Source organism: Dendrobates tinctorius, unplaced genomic scaffold (assembly GCF_039654945.1).
Source record: "Dendrobates tinctorius isolate UK_male_01 unplaced genomic scaffold, ASM3965494v1 ptg000059l, whole genome shotgun sequence".
Taxonomy (NCBI): Eukaryota; Metazoa; Chordata; class Amphibia; order Anura; family Dendrobatidae; genus Dendrobates; species Dendrobates tinctorius.
This window is the reverse complement of record NW_027361727.1, coordinates 9165236-9185206: the sequence shown is the minus strand read 5'-3', so window position 1 is coordinate 9185206 and position 19971 is coordinate 9165236. Positions and strand designations below refer to the sequence as shown.

General features: G+C 44.7%; 1 protein-coding gene across 4 annotated transcripts in view; it reads left to right on the top strand.

The window, feature by feature from the left end:
• USP47 (ubiquitin specific peptidase 47) overlaps nucleotides 1–19971 on the top strand; it is a 51577-nt gene that overhangs the window by 6479 nt on the left and 25127 nt on the right. For 2 of the 4 annotated variants that reach the window (XM_073578374.1, XM_073578375.1), the window contains exons 2-16: nucleotides 8960–9151; nucleotides 10065–10178; nucleotides 10454–10607; nucleotides 10718–10814; nucleotides 11913–12058; nucleotides 13304–13383; nucleotides 13476–13625; nucleotides 14500–14595; nucleotides 14674–14826; nucleotides 15306–15470; nucleotides 15574–15702; nucleotides 15854–15930; nucleotides 16345–16400; nucleotides 18974–19086; nucleotides 19156–19260. In XM_073578374.1, coding sequence (XP_073434475.1) covers nucleotides 8960–9151; nucleotides 10065–10178; nucleotides 10454–10607; nucleotides 10718–10814; nucleotides 11913–12058; nucleotides 13304–13383; nucleotides 13476–13625; nucleotides 14500–14595; nucleotides 14674–14826; nucleotides 15306–15470; nucleotides 15574–15702; nucleotides 15854–15930; nucleotides 16345–16400; nucleotides 18974–19086; nucleotides 19156–19260 — 1827 coding nt within the window. Of the gene's footprint in view, nucleotides 1–2322; nucleotides 2574–8959; nucleotides 9152–10064; nucleotides 10179–10453; nucleotides 10608–10717; nucleotides 10815–11912; nucleotides 12059–13303; nucleotides 13384–13475; nucleotides 13626–14499; nucleotides 14596–14673; nucleotides 14827–15305; nucleotides 15471–15573; nucleotides 15703–15853; nucleotides 15931–16344; nucleotides 16401–18973; nucleotides 19087–19155; nucleotides 19261–19971 lie in introns of those variants that run through there. The other 2 variants (XM_073578373.1, XM_073578372.1) reach the window with 2 other exon arrangements.

Genomic DNA, 19971 nt, shown 5'->3' with positions numbered 1-19971 from the left:
GCAGTTCTAATCTGCAGTTAATTATTCATCTTAAGCCCTGAAGTGCGGTGTGAGCCGAGCAGTAATACCTTGGTGCCCCAGCACCTCGGATTTACTCCTGGTCTCATGTAACACCTGCAATCTGTTCCCTCTCACCCAGAGGCCTGGAACGCATTGATCTCATGGTCAATGGCGATTCCTGACTCTTCCTGGGGTTTCACTTTCTGCTCTTCATCTGATCCTATGCACGTTGGTATACTTTCACATCTTTACACCTGAACCTGGCTATTAAACCTCCCTGCTTTACACTGCAGCCCACATACAGAAAAATGGACAACACAAATCGAATTAAGGATTATATGACGGACAGACTCCTGGACTTATTTTAGGACTAAATTTAATTTTTTAACCCTCTATCGGGCAGAACCATCAGCGATCAGCACTTCGCTAAGATCCAGAAAAAATGTATCTCCTGGCAGAGAAATAAGACAGACAAGGCTAAAGGATTTATGGCTGTGAGGTTATAGAGGGAAATTCCGATAATCTGGTTCTCTCTCCGGATGGCGGCTTTCTTATCCCCCCCCCCCCCCACCATGTACCACACCCGGCCTGTGACTTGTATAACTACTTCCGGCTACCGGTAGGTGAGATAGGGATAGACGTTACGGTGAGAATGTGATCACCCCGAGGAAGTAATGGACGTCACGGTGAGAGATTAAACCCCATGGGAGCAGGGTCCGCACTCGGGAAACGGACCCACAGTGATGGTGTTTTCCTGGCCAGATGTGGGGTACGTGAATGATAGGACCCAGTCTCTGCTGTTCTCTGTCGTTCTATGTCTTTTTGTAGATAACTGGCAGTAAAATGTTAACAGGAACCTGTTGCTTTTACGTTTTATTAACTGGAGGAATTTCCTCATTGAGCCTTGTGAAATTATATCGCAATAACCAAGGGCCAGATTATGAGACGTCCCGGATTATAGGATGCGGATGTGTATATAGTTAGTATGTATATTTTATAGATCTGTATTAATCGGCAGCACAAAAAAAAAATTTCACTTCAAAAGAGCCTTATCTTGTCTCTTTAAAGGGGTGGTCTCATCAGCAACGACTCCTTTTGAGAATTAGACCCCTTTGCCCCAGGTTCCCTGATATTGGCTCATAGAGGAGGGTCTCGAGCAGAGATCGGGCATATGGACAGAGTACAAGGTGAAACCCCTATCATTTTGAGTTTCTGGGAAAGAAGAGTGAGTAAACCGTTATGGCCGCCATTAACTCCACGGAGACTTTCCTGTGTGGCAAGTACCTGAGTGTGGTACTGCAAGAAGCATTGCTATATGCAAAGATAAATTTGTCATTCAGGTATCTGGGAAAGCTGGTTGCTGGATTTCAGAATTGTACGAGAGCATATACAGACCTTGCAGGAGCATTACAGGGAGTTCTTCAACTCCATCAATCTGTACATTTATCTGTTGGTACATAACTGGTATCCTTAAGTCCTGTCGCTTTGGGGGCGACCTTAGAGCTTCTTGCCTGTCCTCTTGGGGGCAGCCACAGAGCTTCTTGTCTGCGGTGCCTCACCTGCCATCCTTTTGAGTGGAGAGGGGGGAGACTTCAAAGTTTTATGCCTTGTCCCCATAGGGGTGGGCCACGGAACCTCACATCCTGCCCCATGTGGGAGGCGGACCTACAATGAGCCTCACTTCCTGTCTCCGCATGGGTGGGCCGCGGAGCCTCACTTCCTGTCTCCGCATGGGTGGGCCGCGGAGCCTCACTTCCTGTCTCCGCATGGGTGGGCCGCGGAGCCTCACTTCCTGTCTCCACATGGGTGGGCCGCGGAGCCTCACTTCCTGTCTCCGCATGGGTGGGCCGCGGAGCCTCACTTCCTGTCTCCAAGAGGGCACCTTCGAATCCTTTTGTTTTTCACCCCTCATGACCTGTTACTTTAGGGTAGTGGCTGCAGAGCCTCATGCCCTGTCCCATTGGAGAGGATGCCTGCGGAGTCGCTCGTCCGCCCCTCTCTCCCTGTTCTTTTCGTCGAGCTCCCGCGGAGTCTAATGCCCTGTTCTTGTAGGGAGGGGCACACGTGGAACTTCACGTCCTTGCAGTGGTGTCCATGTCCCGAGCGGTCTGTAATGTTGCTCCTTACGGACGTTAATCTTTCCTTTAGCCAGCAGTATAAATTCCTTTCCCCGTCGACCCGGTGACGTGTTTTATGGCGGACGTCATATTGCACAGAGTGCAACTCGCAGCTCAAAGTCTTACAGATAAGGAGTGGGTGAGCAAGAAACTTTCTACTCGGGAACAGGAAGTAAATCCCGTCTTTCCAATCCCGAGAAGACGTCCCGGCCTTGGCCTCCAGCTGTCGGTCACTTCCCGCTGGGCACTCATTCATTGGCACGCCAGGCTTTTTGAGATGGGGAAAGATGCCCTCGTGGGCCGTCTCGAGCTGCACGGTGGGCGTTCTTGCCATAAAGAAAAGTGCTGAAAATGAGTCACATGACCCCAGGCTTCTCCTTACTGAGGTTCCTTATCAATCTCTTCCTGTCTTGTTCCAAATCTAAGGATGAGTTCAGACTCATCATCCTCAGTCAGGTGAGTTCACGTCCTCGCTCTTGCATCCTCTAAGGGTTAAGGCTTTATCATGCAGACGACCATAGGAAGCAGAGTGCCCCCATAACGTCCTGCCTTGTGTAGCTGTTATGTTGTGGAGGCTCCTGGTGACCTTCAGCGGTGGTAGACGGATCTGTGTGACCGCCCCGGGGTGCTAGTGCTGTACTGCCGCTTATGTAACCTCCAGCTCTGTTGGTGCTAACGTTATAAAAGAGTTTATAGCTGGGGGTCCTGCGTCACAGACCCCAATTATTGACGTTTGACTTGTCCCTGTAATATAAACCTGCGAGCATACTTGCGTGCCATTATATTTGTGCTTTAGCCACATCTATGTACATGGATCGTATTATGGGCTGTCATTCACATTTCTGCTAAGTTTTGCATTTATGGATTCTGCTATTTGTTGCTCAGGGGTTCGGGAAAGCTGAACTCCAGATTTACCTTATCGATTGTCCCCCAGACTGAAGGGGATCTACAAAGTGCACACACCCCAGTGTCCATTAGAGCGTAGGCAGCAGACACGGTGGTGTAACACTTGGCACACAGGTTTGGCATGGATCATTGGCTCTAGGGCTTATATAAACCTATGACGGCAGTCTGCTGAAATGTTTGGTATCGGTCACACTACGGGGTCTTAGGATAAGCAGCGGCTCGGCTATAAATGCATCTGATAACTGGGCGTCCTGGGATGGGGGCAGTGTCCGGTCCCTCTGCTCGCACTCGTCCTCCCGCTGCCATATTGATGACGCTTCCTTCTAAAATAGTGGGGAGGAAAAAAAATGATCTTCTAAATCCAAGTCTGATTAGGATTACCACTTTATTTCAAAGATCTCGGCACGCCGTCAGTGAAAAGAAGCATTCCGCAAAGTCTACAAGGCGACTTTGATATCAATCGTGAATGTGAACTCTAAGATCCGAGGTCACAAATTATCTTTGCAGCAATATCGCGACCATATCCGTAGTTTTCACATAGTTTTGGACAGTAAAACATCTGTTTTTAGGCAAACCGGTGCAGCCGTTAATATTAATGGCAGCATAGATTTGCAAAGCAAAATGCGGCACATAATCATCCAGCCAGTTAAGGGTACGTGCGCACATTAATAATTTTAAGCAGAATATTCTGTATCTTTTGGCTTCTTAAAATAGGTGGGGTTTTATTGTTGCAGATTTGTCTACACTCATTAGTATGGATAAAATCTGCAGGAAAAAAAAGCGCTAAATGAATTGATATTCTGCAGATTGAAGTCTGCAAGGAAAAATAAGCAACGTGCACATGAGACATCATGATTGTCATTAACTTTGCTTCCACTAGGAAATACTTTGAGCTTTGACAAATCTGCAATGTGTCCACAGGCCCAAAGAGAGGGAAAAAAAACAAACTTTTTTTTACCCATATGTACCTTTTATAAATTCTCTATAGACACTTGTCAGGACCAGCTTTCAGCTGCTTGATGTAAGGACTAAGTAATCGATCCCAGCGATCAGGTGAATATCAGCGTAGCGCAGATCCATGGTGGTGGCATATGTATTGATTGTGTAAAGTCCGAGTTCTCGAGTTCTACGAAGGTTGTGTCGTATTCTACATCCCATCACGTTCGGGCCGTCAGATCCATCTCGTGACATTGTCTCCGGAGGTTTTGTTGTGTATTTCTTCATTTTGGTGGTTAGTAAAGTCTGTGTTTAATCATTTACTTATCTGAAAAGAAAAAAATGTGACCCGGGCCCTCAGTCACTTGTGTAACCTACATGGCTGATACACAAGCCGTGCTGTCACCATCCACATCCAACACGTCTGCTGCTTCTTAGTCCAATATTAATATTTGTAGAGAGCCCTTGTTAATATGGATGCCATAAAAGGGGGCACTGCTGCACTGGACCCCAATTAATCAGCCAGTGTAGAAGGCAGGGAACAATCAGCTCCACTGAACTAATCCTTGCCAGCTTCAGCGAGGTGTATACAAGCTACAGTGCCTTGCGAAAGTATTCGGCCCCCTGGAACTTTTCAGCCTTTTCCCACATTTCATGCTTCAAACATAAAGATACCAAATGTAAATTTTTGGTGAAGAATCAACAACAAGTGGGACACAGCTGTGAAGTTGAATGACATTTATTGGGTATTTTAAATTTTTGTGGTAATTCAAAAACTGAAAAGTGGGGCGTGCAATATTATTCGGCCCCTGTAACTTAAGGCTATGTGCACACGCTGCGGTTCCGCTGCGGTTTTGGCCGCAGCAGAACTGCAGCAGTTTTGCAGACAGTGTACAGTAGCATGTTATCCTATGGGATTTTTAACTGCGGAAAAGCTGCGGTTTTGAATCCGCAGAAAGAATTGACATGTCAGTTGTTTCTGCGGATTCTGCTGCGGTTTGCCACCTATTCCATTGTCCAGGTGGCAAACCGCAGGGTAAAACCGCAGGCCAATCCGCAGGTAAAACCGCAGGTCATTTTACCTGCGATTCCACAGATAAGAATCAGCCTTTTGCTGCGATTACAGGTGCAAATCGCTTGGGGTATGTCTCTATCAGTTTTGTACATCGAGAGACTGAAATTCTTGCCCATTCTTCCTTGGCAAACAGCTCGAGCTCAGTGAGGTTCGATGGAGATCGTTTGTGAACAGCAGTTTTCAGCTCTTTCCACAGATTCTCAATTGGATTCAGGTCTGGACTTTGACTTGGCCATTCTAACACCTGGACACGTTTATTTGTGAACCATTCCATTGTAGATTTTGCTTTGTTTGGGATCATTGTCTTGTTGGAAGACAAATCTCCGTCCCAGTCTCAGGTCTTTTGCAGACTCCAACAGGTTTTCTTCAAGAATGGTCCTGTATTTGGCTCTATCCAACTTCCCATCAATTTTAACCAGCTTCCCTGTCCCTGCTGAAGAAAAGCAGGCCCAAACCATGATGCTGCCACCACCATGTTTGACAGTGGGGATGGTGTGTTCAGGGTGATGAGCTGTGTTGCCTTTACGCCAAACATATCGTTTGGCATTGTTACCAAAAAGTTCGATTTTGGTTTCATCTGACCAGAGCACCTTCTTCCACATGTTTGGTGTGTCTCCCAGGTGGCTTGTTGCAAACTTTAAACAACACTTTTTATGGATATCTTTGAGAAATGGCTTTCTTCTTGCCACACTTCCATAAAGGCCAGATTTGTGCAGTGTACGACTGATTGTTGTCCTATGGACAGACTGTCCCACCTCAGTTGTAGATCTCTGCAGTTCGTCCAGAGTGATCATGGGCCTCTTGGCTGCATCTCTGATCAGTCTTCTCCTTGTTTGAGATGAAAGTTTAGAGGGACGGCCGGGTCTTGGTAGATTTGCAGTGGTATGATACTCCTTCCATTTCAATATGATTGCTTGCACAGTGCTCCTTGGGATGTTTAAGGTTTTGGAAATCATTTTGTATCCAAATCCGGCTTTAAACTTCACCACCACAGTATCACAGACCTGCCTGTTGTGTTCCTTGGTCTTCATGATGATCTCTGTGCATCAAACAGAACCCTGAGACTATCACAGAGCAGGTGCATTTACACGGAGACTTGATTACACACAAGTGGATTATATTTATCATCATTAGTCATTTAGGACAACTTTGGATCATTCAGAGATCCACAATGAACTTCTGGAGTGAGTTTGCTGCACTGAAAGTAAAGGGGCCGAATAATATTGCACGCCCCACTTTTCAGTTTTTGTATTTCCACAAAAATTTAAAATAACCAATAAATTTTGTTCTACTTCACAATTGTGTCCCACTTGTTGATTCTTCACCAAAAATGTACATTTGGTATCTTTGTGTTTGAAGCATGATATGTGGGGAAAGGTTGAAAAGTTCCAGGGGGCTGAAAACTTTCGCAAGGCACTGTAGATAGCAGTGGTGTTCGGTCTCCTAGGCAACGAGTTGTAAACAAGTGTAATGAGTAGTTGCAAATTTTGAGAGAGAAAATAGTAAATACAATGAGGATGTGAAGAACCCTCTAACCACTTAATGACCGCTGATACGCCTTTTAATGGCGGCAGTTAAGGGGCCTTATTCCTCAATGCCTCTTTTTAATAGTGCTGAGAAATAAGTGTATAGTGCCCCCCAGCGTAGCGAAGACCCCACAGAACATGATTTGGGTCAGTTTTTACCATCCCCTGACATGTGATCGACGTTATTCAGTGAATAACGGCGATCACAAAAAAAGGTCTGGTTTTCCATTCATTTCTCTCTCCTTTTGATATGATCTAACATACCAGAGGAGAGAGAAATGGGGGACCCCAGAGCCCTCACCCCACCCCCTGGTATCTCCACCATCCCCAGATCCTTCTTCCCCCACCCTCAGGCCTTCCACATCATCTTCCCGGAAGAACAATAGGAGATTTTTCCTAATGGTTCATTTTGATTGTTGTGATAGACCCCATCACAGTAATTAAAATAAAAAAAATAGTAAATCATCTCAACTCTTTCCCATCACCCCCTTAGTTAAGTAAAAATAAAATATTTTTTAATTTTTATCTTTTCCATTTGTTGTGGGTTAGGGCTGTGTTGGGGGTCGAATTGGGTGGATTCCACTGTTTAGGTACATCTGGGGGTCTCCAAACGCGACATGGCACCCGCCATCGATTTCAGCCAATTTTGCGTTCAAAAAGTCGAACGGTGCTCCTTCCCTTCTGAGCCCTGCCATATGCCCAAACAGTGGATTTCCCCCACATACGGGGTATTTGTATACTCTCCTGATACCCTTGTGAAAATAAAAAGTTTGGGTCTAGGTCTAAAGTAAGTTTTTTGACCAAAACAAAAAAAAAAAAAAAGTTACCGTACATGTTTTAGTTCTCAAGAAGCACCTGAAGGGTTAATATACTTCTTGCATGTGGTTCTGAGCACCTTGAGGGGTGCAGCTTTTAGAATGGTGTCACTTCTGGGTATTTTCTATCATATTGAGCCCACAAAGTGTCTTCAAATGTGCGGTGGTCTCTTAATAAAAAAAAAAAAAAGGGGGTTTTATCAATTTTGTTGAAAAAATGAGAGATCGCTGGTCAGCCTTTAACCCTTATAAATTCATAACCAAATTTTTTTCCAAAATTGTCCTGATGTGAAGTAGACGTGGGAAATGTTATTTAGCTGCTATTTTGTGTGACACCTGACAGCCTGAATCCCCCATGTTGTGCAGTGTGGACCACCTCGGTTCCGTTTTACAGGTGTAAATTGTGTTAATCGGTGATAAATGGCACTATTGTCATTACCTTGTTTCTACCCTAGGGTATGTTTTGGAGTTGCAGACAAAGTATCTTTAATGAGATGAAGAAGAAGTTCTCCCAGGTAGTTTGCGTCCCTGTGCGGGTCACTCGCCCACGTGTGCTGTGGATTCCAGCGCTCTACCGCATGGTCCTAACGCTAATAATGTGTGTGATGCAATAACTCTGCTTGGTATCTGTAACAGTGGTCGCCTCACATGGTGGAGTGATGAGCATGGAGGCTGTAAGGCGGCACAGTACCACACGGTTGTGTATTCATTATTGATGCTGCATGATGCCCCCTATCACCGTAATCGTGTATGAAAGTCTTCCTACCCCGCCACAATGATACTCAAACGTTGTACGGAGATATAACAGTTTTTGGCAAATTCACAGACACCTTGTGATCCCGATCCGCAGAGGAGCCTGATAAGTCTGTCACTTGTGCACCGATCCTTGTATGTTGTCTACGGGCAGTGATCGGGTGGTATTATAGGATAGCAGGGGTTTTTTTTTTGGTTTTTTTTTATGTGCTGTATTTTTTTCCAGTTTCAATTGGCTTTCCAGTTGTTTGCCCCAATGCAGCCAGAAAAAGTAAACTTTCAGCAGTTTCTTTATACTTTGTAGACATTTTAAAGCTAGATCATTGGGGTTTAGGTCCTGAGAACAACTACCCCATAATGGCTCAAAAGACCCCCGAGAAGTGCGCATCTTAGGAGGTAGAAGCGCACGGCCTGACAGCGCAAACTCGCCGTGGAGAACACACAGGCTTTTTATTGCATCCACACTCCACTGTGTGCGCTTCTGCCTCCCGAGCTGGGCAGTTCTCGAGGGTCTTTTGACTGATCAGTGGTGGTCTCAGGATTCAGAGCCCCCTCCGATCTACAGGCAATTAAAATATTAAAAAAACAAAAACAGCTAAAACTTTAGTTACTCTTTGTTTAGTTACTTTTCGGCAGAGCTGACCTAGGTTTGCTGTCGGGACACTAGGCTGTTTTCCCCGGTCACTGTGGATACCATTGTTGAAAATGGGAAAAGTCCTCTTCTTTTTGTGGGTGGTCCCTCACGACGGACAGTGGGATGTTTTTTTTGTGGCCGCACCTTTCCTATCGTTGTGAATGACTTTTTTTTGGTTTTTGTTTCTCTTTTCCCAGATTGAAAATGCGGCTGATGAACCGAGAGTGCTGTGCATAGTGCAGGACACCACAAGCTGCAAAACCATCAATGAGCGGGTCACATTGAACCTCCCGGCCTCCACCACCGTGCGCCAGCTGTATGTGGACGTGGCCAGCAAAGTGGGCTACGTGACCGGGACATTTAGCCTGAAATGTGGTAATGGAGATATGGTGAGTTCCCTGCCCTCATGTATAAAGCCATATACACACAACAATGTGCCCGGATTAACCAGAAGTTCTCGTAGTAACAGGACGTTCTGAGACTGACACCGTACATTAAAATGCTCTGCATTGCTTTCCTCTTTAATCTGCGCCGTACGCGTTCAAAGACTGTCGGCTATTCCTCCCAATCTCTCAACACTTGCACGCTCTGGATTTAATTGAGATGAGCAAAAATATTGGAACTTTCTTGGTTCTGTGGCTGCTGGACAAGGGCCGTGGTCACTTCTTTGCCCGGTGCCTCTTCCACTGGGGCCTCTGTAAGTGCACCCATGATGCTGGTACAGAACTGGACCTCAGGCCAGGGTAATTCACATCTATTTACTCCTCCCTAGTATTCAGTAGGTAGAAAAAAAAGAGAAAAGTAATATGCCTGAACCCCTTTTTTTTTTACCCCAGTCATCACTAGTTGGTGAAGTCAGTCTAGGTTGGGCTGACTTTTCAGCATCATTAGAGTTAACGGTGGTTGCTACTTTCAAAACATCACAGTTCCTGGGCCAATTTTGCTTTACGGCGAGTCCCTGGGTTCAAGACAGAGTCTCCACCGCTGCTCCAGGTATCTGATTATTGGCGGCTCCAGCAGCCCAGTCCACTTGCAGAGGGCAATGGCCACATAACTGTGATGGTAACACTTCAATTCACCTGTGCCATCGGCCCCTGTGGTCCTGGAGGATCCATGATGCCACAATTTCAGGTTAGAACAGCAGACGGCGACACATTCAGACTAGAACATATTGTGGTCCTGGTTAGTCGGAGGCGATCATCTCACCACCACAGACTGACACATGTACAGCCAGCGCTTTCTGATGGTCATCACCATTACAAGCACATTATTGGTATTAATGTGACGTTTTTACTCTTTCAGGCTGAGCTGGATACTGCACTGAATCAGACGCTAGTGGATGCCGGTTTTGAGGCTGGAAAGAAAAATTTCCTCCAGTTAACCGATAAGAATGGAGAGCAGCCGCAGCTGACATCTGTAAGTAGCCATATACTAGAGCGTCGCAGCATTCTTTAGTAGAAGAGCAATGAAATGCATTGGTGACAAATATCTTCACTATCCCTTATACATTATTTGTATAGCACTGACATTTACATTGGTTCTTGTATTATTACAGAGACTGCATGGTGGCTCGCATGGTCACTCAGAGCCAATGTTTTGTAGGAAGATGGTGTTTTCTATGGTTCATTTATCAATAAGAATAGGCTATGTATTAACCGTATTTATTCATGAAGCATCTTGTCTTCTTACAGGATGAGTCTGGGACGGCTGACAGCAGCGGTCTGGATGACAGCACCCAAGAGAAGTTCATCGGACCCCTCCCCAGAGATGGCTCTGTGGGCTGCACCAGTGACTACGTCAGTCAAAACTACTCCTATTCATCACTTCTCACCAAGTCCGACACCGGTAATTCCGATTCTATGCACTCCGGTAGTCTGTTCAGCCAGGTCTGTGTATGACAGGTAGACTGTGGTCGGGGTGTCCCGTCCTGATGACTCTTATCATTCTGTTCCCAGGTTATGTGGGTTTAGTGAATCAGGCCATGACCTGCTACCTGAACAGCCTTCTCCAAACACTGTTCATGACGCCGGAGTTCCGCAATGCCCTGTACAAGTCAGTACTGGCTTTAATTTAGTGCTATATACTCCTTTCTGAGGGAATTAAAGGGGCTTTCTGATTGTGGTGATGCATTTTAATTGCTGTGTAATGAGAAAAAAATGTCCCAACTTTCCAATAGACTTTGTGCTTCAATTTCTCACCATGTCCTTTCCTCTTTGTTTGCAGTCAGTGTGTATATGTATATATGTGTGTGTATATATGTGTGTGTGTGTATATATATATATATATATATATATATATATATATATATATATATATATATATATATATATACACACATACGCTGAAGAGCCCGGCGTTGCCTGGGCATAGTAGCCAACTGTGGTTAGTTATAACAAATTATAATGATTATATTGCACATAAAAACATTTCACATCATATATTCAACACTACAGATTTGCAACACAAATTAGCTAAACGATTACCCAAGTATTGATAGTATTTTATATTCAACTCATTCAAGATTTTTTGTGTCTAATCCTCTCCTGTGTGATACTGACTGCTGAGCCGTGTATCTAATCCTATCCTGTGTGATACTGACTGCTGAGCCATGTGTCTAATCCTCTCTTGTGTGATACTGACTGCTGAGTTGTGTATCTAATCCTGTCCTGTGTGATACTGACTGCTGAGCCGTGTATCTAATCCTATCCTGTGTGATACCGGGCTCCCCCTGCAGTCTGTGTCAGAGGGTGGTCTGTGTTGGCACGGTAATAAATTGTTATTTCCAGCTTTACAGAAGGACGATAACACCATAGAAATAAGACTAATAGGCCAAATTGTTTGGTGAATTGGAACGCTCGGGGTTAAAATTTCACCTCACCACATAGCCTATTACGCTCTCGGTGTCCAGACGTGTGACTGTGCAAAATTTTGTGGCTGTAGCTGCGACGGTGCAGATGCCAATCCCGGACACACACACATTGAGAGAGAGATAGAGAGATATATATACACACTGTCCATATCATAAGGCTAAAACTTAACGTGAGCAGGGTCTGATAGTATTTTTTTTTTTTTTTTTTTTTCCTCCAGTTGAACAAGATTTTTTTTTTTCTGCAGAGTAGATATAGCAAGTTTGTTTTTTTTACTTTTTAGGTGGGCTTTTGAGGAGTCAGAAGAAGACCCAGTCACCAGTATCCCATACCAGCTGCAGAGACTATTTGTCTTACTACAGACCAGTAAAAAGAGGGCGATTGAGACGACGGACGTGACAAGGAGCTTTGGCTGGGACAGCAGTGAAGGTAATGACAGACTGGCAGATTTATGGGAGTGAGTTAGGTATAATTGAACACAAGTCTTAAAGGGTTTCTGTGGAGCCGCTCACTTCCGCATTAGGAGGATAGCTGCATTGACCCACTTACAGCATCATGCACCTGTTGTAATCACTTGAATAGGAGGCATGCATGATGCCTGCCGGCCACTCATGCGTCCTACAATCCGCTTGCTGGCGCAATGTCGCTCATCTTCCGATGAGTAAGCGAGTGGTAGCTCGGAATTTCAAGTTGCACATGACCAGTATACTGTTAAATAAAAGCTGTTTTTTTTTTTTTTTTGTTTTTTTTTAATGCAGGAAAAAAAGCCTTTTTTTTCCTTCTCCAGCAAGATGGCGCCGCCTGCGCAGCAGCTGCTATCAGATCTCTATACAAATCGATAGCTGCTACTTCGCATGCGCCCCAGGCGTCATTTTTTTTTTTTTTTTTTTCCTCGTTCAGGTAAATCTGCAACAGGGATTAAGTGCACAGTAACCATGCGATTATGCTGCAGCGCAGGGGCTACGTCTAGCACCTGCCTGCAGAAGCGTTTTTTTTTTTTTTTTTTTTTATTTAGTATGTGATGGTATTCATTATGCAAACTAGGGGGCAGGTCAGTGATGGATCAGTCACCTGTCAGCAGTCTGCATTATGAATATCTAATCAGAGCACCACATACATGAACCCCACCTTAGGACACGAGCATATCATTAAAGCAAAACTGAAAATAAAGATTAAGAAACAGTCACAAGACGGATTTCATCACCAGGTATCATTTTATTCAGTGTAACGGTGCTGACCTGACACTGTCTGTAGGTTACTGTGCACAATCCTACTAGATACCAGGTGTGCGCGATACCACTGATGATGCTGACCGACGATAAAAAAGAAACGCCTCCAGTGACGTTTCAGAGCTTCAGAAAGGGGAAGATCCCCCGAAATGTCACCGATGGTGTTTTCCTTATCGTCGGTCAGCACCATCAACGGATCAACCCACACTCAGGATCTGTCTGCTTAAGCCCGTACTGCAGTCAGGATGATTTTTTAGAAGCATTGTGGCAAAAAAAGTAAAACACCACGGCTGCAAAATATGTACCCTGCCTTAGGATTCCCAGCTTAAATTAGAAACTTGCCCCTAAATTATCTTTGTGCTGAAACAACTTACCTCCTGAAACAACAATGACTTCCCTGGCGACGTTGAGTTATTTCTTTAGTTTGCGTTCTGTATTCTGGCAGCCTGGCAGCAGCACGACGTCCAGGAGCTCTGCAGGGTCATGTTTGATGCACTGGAGCAGAAGTGGAAGCAGACGGAGCAGGTATGTGTCCACCGCAGGAGGCTGATCTGTACAGGTTGTCAATGGATGAAAAAAACCCTTTAATCTTACTAGATGTTTTCTGTATGTGGCAGGCTGACCTCATCAATCAGCTCTACCAGGGTAAGCTGAAAGACTATGTCCGCTGCCTGGAGTGCGGCTACGAAAGCTGGCGGATCGACACTTTTTTAGATATCCCACTTGTCATCAGGCCTTATGGCTCCAACACAGCGTTTGGCAGCGTGGTATGTATATTCTGAAGCTCCTCAAATGATTTGCTGTTGTGTCAGGAAAGTGGTTAACCCTTCTGTGTTCTCATCTGTAATATTTTGAATAACTAGATAAGTGTTGTCTATTGATAGATTATAATAGTCATCCCTTTCACCAGGCTAAAGCCCCCATACATGTTTGGCCAGGTTCAGCAGACAGTCTAATGTGTATGGGGGCTCCTGACAGATGATTGTTTAAGGTGATATCTGGGGACTTTGAAAAAATGTGTCTAAGCACTAACAGGCAGGTAGTTGCTATCTATCTGCCTGTTGTGACCGACGCCGTTCTTCACTGTCACAGACGACTTGTTCCCGCGATTCTGCTGACGTCACGACGACAAAGCGGCTGCTTCATTTCCTTCCTGCTCTGTCGATGAGGCGTGACTATCGACGTCATTCTGACTGACAGCCAGATTCCTGCGGCCTAACTGGGGGAGCCAACTATCACTCAGAATGACGTCGGAAGTCACGCCTTGTCTACAGAGCAGGGCGGAAAAGAAGCCGTCGACGTGACATCAGCAGAGGCAGCCGAATCCCTGGCAAGAGCGTTGTGTGGTGACAAAGAATGCACCATGCACAACAGTCAGGTAAGTATCATCTACCTGCTCTTTAGTATCTTAGGCACGTTTTTTTGTATTTTACAAAGTCCTCTTTAAGGAATCGGCATGTCTCATTGCAAACTGCAGATCCTTTTTGCTCACAGAGAAGCGCTCTGCAGATTGAGCGGTCCTGTGTATGGGAGAATAGTTTGAAAGGCTGCCTACTGATCAGTCATTCGACTGACCGATAACTAATTGTTAATGGGGACTTAAGTTGTATGGTGGTCTTAACAGTCTTGTATGGATTGAAGGAAGAAGCACTGCATGCCTTCATTCAGCCCGAGACACTGGATGGTCCTAACCAATACTTCTGTGAGCGCTGCAAGAAGAAATGTGATGCCAGGAAGGTGAGGAGCCATGAAGCCATAAATTTAGCTCTATATTTTGCCTTCAAAAGCTTCTGAGTGATGATGTCTCCTCCACAGGGTCTGCGCTTTTTGCACTTTCCTTACCTCCTGACTCTGCAGCTGAAGAGATTCGATTTCGATTACACCAGTATGCATCGCATCAAGCTGAACGACCGCATGACCTTCCCCGAAGAGCTGGACATGAGTCCCGTTATCGACGTGGAAGATGAGGTAGGTTCATGATTTCGTGCACGATCCTTGATGGTTGAAGGTTTATGCAAATAGGACGATCACATGAGTCACCTTACTCCTGATCCGATTGGCGAGTTCTCCTGTAGGTACCATCTTATTTTAAGACGCAAGAGATTTTGGATGAAAAAATATTAAACCAAGTGTGTATTTGGGAGTTGACAGTCGATTTTACGCTGTTATATGATGTGCAGCTTCACATTTAGAGACAATCCTGGTTTAAATGGCAAAGGTGCACCAAGTTCTACCAATTACCAGTGAATTTTGCTTCATTGCTCAGTATGTGGAGGCATGCTGGGAATTGTAGTTTCTCAGGCGCTAGTTATAAATGAGCATCCTCTGTTGTGCATGGGGTCGGAGCTGTGCGGCGCTGATGGTAATGCACAAGAGGGTCACTCCTGACGTGTTGAGAGCCGGCGGTAACATTTATTGCTCCTTTTGTCATGTTTGCTTTCCTCAAGAAGTCCCCTCAGACGGAGAGCTGTACGGACAGCGGGGCAGAGAACGAGGGAAGCTGTCACAGCGACCAGATGAGCAATGATTTTTGCACAGATGACGCCCTGGATGAAGGAATTTGCCTCGAAAGCAGTAACAGCGTTGACAAGCCAAACAAATCACCGGAAAAGGTGAACTGAGTCAGACAGTCCGGATGACACCGTGACGGCGGTAATGTGCACAGAGCAATGCTGAGAATGAAACCCTTACATGGGTTTTCTTTTTTATTTCTAGAATTCTTTGTATGAACTTTTCTCTGTGATGGTCCATTCAGGCAGCGCTGCAGGCGGTCATTACTACGCTTGTATCAAGTCTTTCGCTGACGACCAGTGGTACAGCTTTAATGATCAGCATGTCAGTCGGGTGAGTTTCTGGAAATCTGCCGCCATTATAGAAATACTTTGAGATCTGCTCACACACGTTTCCTTGCCTTGTCGGTTTTTGATATTCGCGTCTAACAGATCTGAGTGGTGCATTAGTTTATGGAATAAGCAAACCTTATTATTTTTCACAGATTACCCCAGAGGATATTAAGAAAACCTACGGGGGATCTACAGTAAATCGCGGTTACTACTCCAGTGCCTTCGCTAGGTTGGTGCTGGCTCTTTTTCCTCTGAATCGATCATTGTCTGATCATGCGTCGCGTAGCTCCTAAAGGGTTATTCCAGCTTGTCACATGATGGCATATCGCTAAGGTTTGCAGTCATTTTAAGATCATGGAGGTCCAATTTATGGGATTCCCTTTGATCCTGAGAACGAAGGGACTGCACCAGCACTGCTGCTCCTCTTCCTTGCACGTAGGCTTTTCCAGACACCATCCTAAGAAGGGAACCATGCTGCCAAATTAATTTGCATGAGGCCCGCTGGTATATACACATTAGCTGCATATGTGTGCTGGTATTTTGCTGTGGAGTTTTTCTTAGCTAAAAAATGTCTTTATATGTCAAGTGGTAAATTATAAAACAGTATATGAGCATAATTTAAAAACCTTTTTATTTCCTGCAGTTCCACTAATGCATATATGCTGATGTACCGTCTGAAGAACCCTGTTAGAAATTCAAGTGCGTAACTGTGTTACCTCTTAACCTCTGTGTAACCATCATAGATGATTCGCATAGTTTTACCATTAAGATTTTTTGGTCATTTTACAGTTTACATACAGGTTTACAGTTGTATTTTTTTGTACATATATAATTTGAGTTACATCCTGTATTATACTCCAGAGCTGCGCTCACTATTCTGCTGGTGCAGTCACTGTGTACATACATTACATTACATTACTGATCCTGTACTGATCCTGAGTTACCTCCTGTATTATACTCCAGAGCTGCACTCACTATTCTGCTTGTGCAGTCACTGTGTACATACATTACATTACTGATCCTGAGTTACATCCTGTATTATACTCCAGAGCTGCACTCACTATTCTGCTGGTGTAGTCACTGTGCACATACATTACATTACTGACCCTGAGTTACATCCTGTATTATACCCCAGAGCTGCGCTCACAATTCTGCTGGTGCAGTCACTTTCTACAGACATTACATTACTAATCCTAAGTTACCTCCTGTATTACAGTGGGTACGGAAAGTATTCAGACCCCATTACATTTTTCACTCTGTTTCATTGCAGCCATTTGGTAAATTCAAAAAAGTTCATTTTTTTTCTCATTAATGTACACTCTGCACCCCATCTTGACTGAAAAAAACAGAAATGTAGAAATTTTTGCAAATTTATTAAAGAAAAACTGAAATATCACATGGTTATAAGTATTCAGACACTTTGCTCAGACACTCATATATAAGTCCCATGCTGTCCATTTCCTTGTGATCCTCCTTGAGATAGTTCTACTCCTTCATTAGAGTCCAGCTGTGTGTAATTAAACTGATAGGACTTGATTTGTAAGGGCGCACACCTGTCTATATAAGACCACACAGCTCACAGTGCATGTTAGACCAAATGAGAATCATGAGGTCAAAGGTACTGGCCAAGGAGCTCAGAGACAGAATTGTGGCAAGGCACAGATCTGGCCAAGGTTACAAAAGAATTTCTGCAGTACTCAAGGTTCCTAAGAGCACAGTGGCCTCCATAATCCTTAAATGGAAGAAGTTTGGGACCACCAGAAGTCTTCCTAGAACTGACCGTCCAGCCAAACTGAGCAATCGTGGGAGAAGAGCCTTGATGAGAGAGGTAAAGAACCTCAAGATCACTGTGGCTGAGCTCCACAGATGCAGTACGGAAATGGGAGAAAGTGCCAAAAAGTAAACTATCACTGCAGCGCACTCCACCAGTCGGGCCTTTATGGCAGAGTGGCCTGACGGAAGCCTCTCCTCAGTGCCAGACATATGAAAGCCCGCATAGAGTTTGCTAAAAAAAACCACGAAGGACTCCCAGACTATGAGAAATAAGATTCTCTGGTCTGATGAGACGAAGATAGAACTTTTTGTTGATAATTCTATGTGGTATGTGTGGTGAAAACCAAGCACTGCTCATCACCTGCCAAATACAATCCCAACAGTGATACGTGGTGGTGGCAGCATCATGCTATGGGGGATGTTTTTCATCTGCAGGGACAGGACGACTGGTTGCATTTGAACGAAACATGAATGTGGCCAAGTACAGAGATATCCTGGATGAAAACCTCTTCCAGAGTGCTCTGGACCTCAGACTTGGCCGAAGGTTCACCTTCCAACAAGACAATGACCCTAAGCACACAGCTAAAATAACAAAGCAGTGGCTTCAGAACAACTCTGTGACCATTCTTGACTGGCCCAACCAGAGCCATGACCTAAACCCAACTGAGCATCTCTGGAGAGACCTGAAAATGGCTGTCCACCAACGTTCACCGTCCAACCTGACGGAACTGGAGAGGATCTGCAAGGAAGAATGGCAGAGGTCCCCTAATCCAGGTGTGAAAACCTTGTTGCATCGTTCCCAAGAAGTCTCATGGCTATACTAGCTCAAAAGGTGCTTCTACTCAGTACTGAGCAAAGGGTCTGAATACTTATGACCATGTGATATTTCAGGTTTTTTGTTTTTAATAAATTTGCAAAAATTTCTACTGTACATTTGTTTTTTTTAAGTCAAGATGGGGTGCAGAGTGTACATTAATGAGACAAATATGAACTTTTTGAATTTAACAAATGGCTGCAATGAAAGAGTGAAAAATGTAAAGGGATCTGAAGACTTTCCATACCCACTGTATACTCCAGAGCTGCACTCACTATTCTGCTGGTGCAGTCACTGTGTACATACATTACTGATCCTGTACTGACCCTGAGTTACTCCTGTATTATACTCCAGAGCTGCACTCACTATTCTGCTCTTGTATTATATGCATTCATCTGATGTTATTAAGCTGGATACTTCTGATTGTTTACAGTAGCAACCAGCAGAATTGTGAGTGCTGCTCTGGTGTATAATTGTACTTCTAGGTAAGCGTGGTCTGAATCAGATGAAGAACCACGCAGTCTCTTGTCGCCTCTCCATATCAAGCAGAATTTTCTGTATTCTAGATTGCAGATAATTATTTAGCCACAGTCCAGAAGAGATCAGTGTAAGACGCAGTATGTTCGATAAGTGGAACTTTGAAAATTAAATAATATAAAATGCTGGACTGTGCTTTACGTTTTAGAGTTTCTGGACACCACAGAATTTCCAGAGCACATAAAGAATCTGGTGCAGAAAGAGAAGGAACAAGAGGAGGAGGAGAAGCGGCTGCGGGAGATTGAGCGCAATACCTGTAAGGTAAGTAGCCGACTATTTCTGGCGCTGCAGCTCTGGTGGATCCGTCTGTGAACTTCTGCTGTCTTCCAGCTGAAGCTTTTCTGCATGCATCCAGTCAAACACATGCTGATGGAGAATAAGCTGGAAGTGCACAAGGACAAGACCATGAAAGAAGCCGTGGAGATTGCCTATAAGGTATTACGGATTGCTCTTTTCTCTGGAATCAGGGCATCGTGGAGGGACAGGTCAATATTGAAAGTGTAACTACAAGAAAATTTGGATGGCGCTCAGACCACATGCTAATCGAGCGTTGATCAGAATCGATTCAATTTTCTTGTATGCAAAAAAATCAGACGTCTGAATGAGACCTAAAGTATTTGAAAAGAAATCAAAGAAAAACCAAGAGATGGCTGCAGAATAATCTGCCATCTTGTCTTTATGGCATCCAAACCCCCTAAGTATTCGCTGTGCACATCACTACGTGTCTTAAACTCTGGATCCGGAGCGACTGTCGGTTCTGTGCTAGAAAGTAGATTCGGCCTCAGGCCGCATTCGCTGTTGCTATGCGGCTGCTTGAATTGCAAGACTCCTAGCTAAGAAATTATTCATCAGGGAGGCAGGAAGCCTGAAGAATAGGTGTTTACTAGTGATGAGCGATCCTGCTCAGATAAGGTGTTATCAGAGCATGCTCAGGTTCTAACCGGGTGACTTGGTCGTGCTTGAAAAATGTTTGAGTCCCCCCGCACCTGCATGTCTCGCGGCTGTTCAACAGCACATGCAGGGATTGTCTAACAAACAGCCGGGAGACACGCAGCCGCAGGAGCTCCAAACATATATTTCAAGCATGCTGAAGACACTCGGTTAGCACCCAAGCATGCTCTGATAACACCTTAACCGAGCACGTTC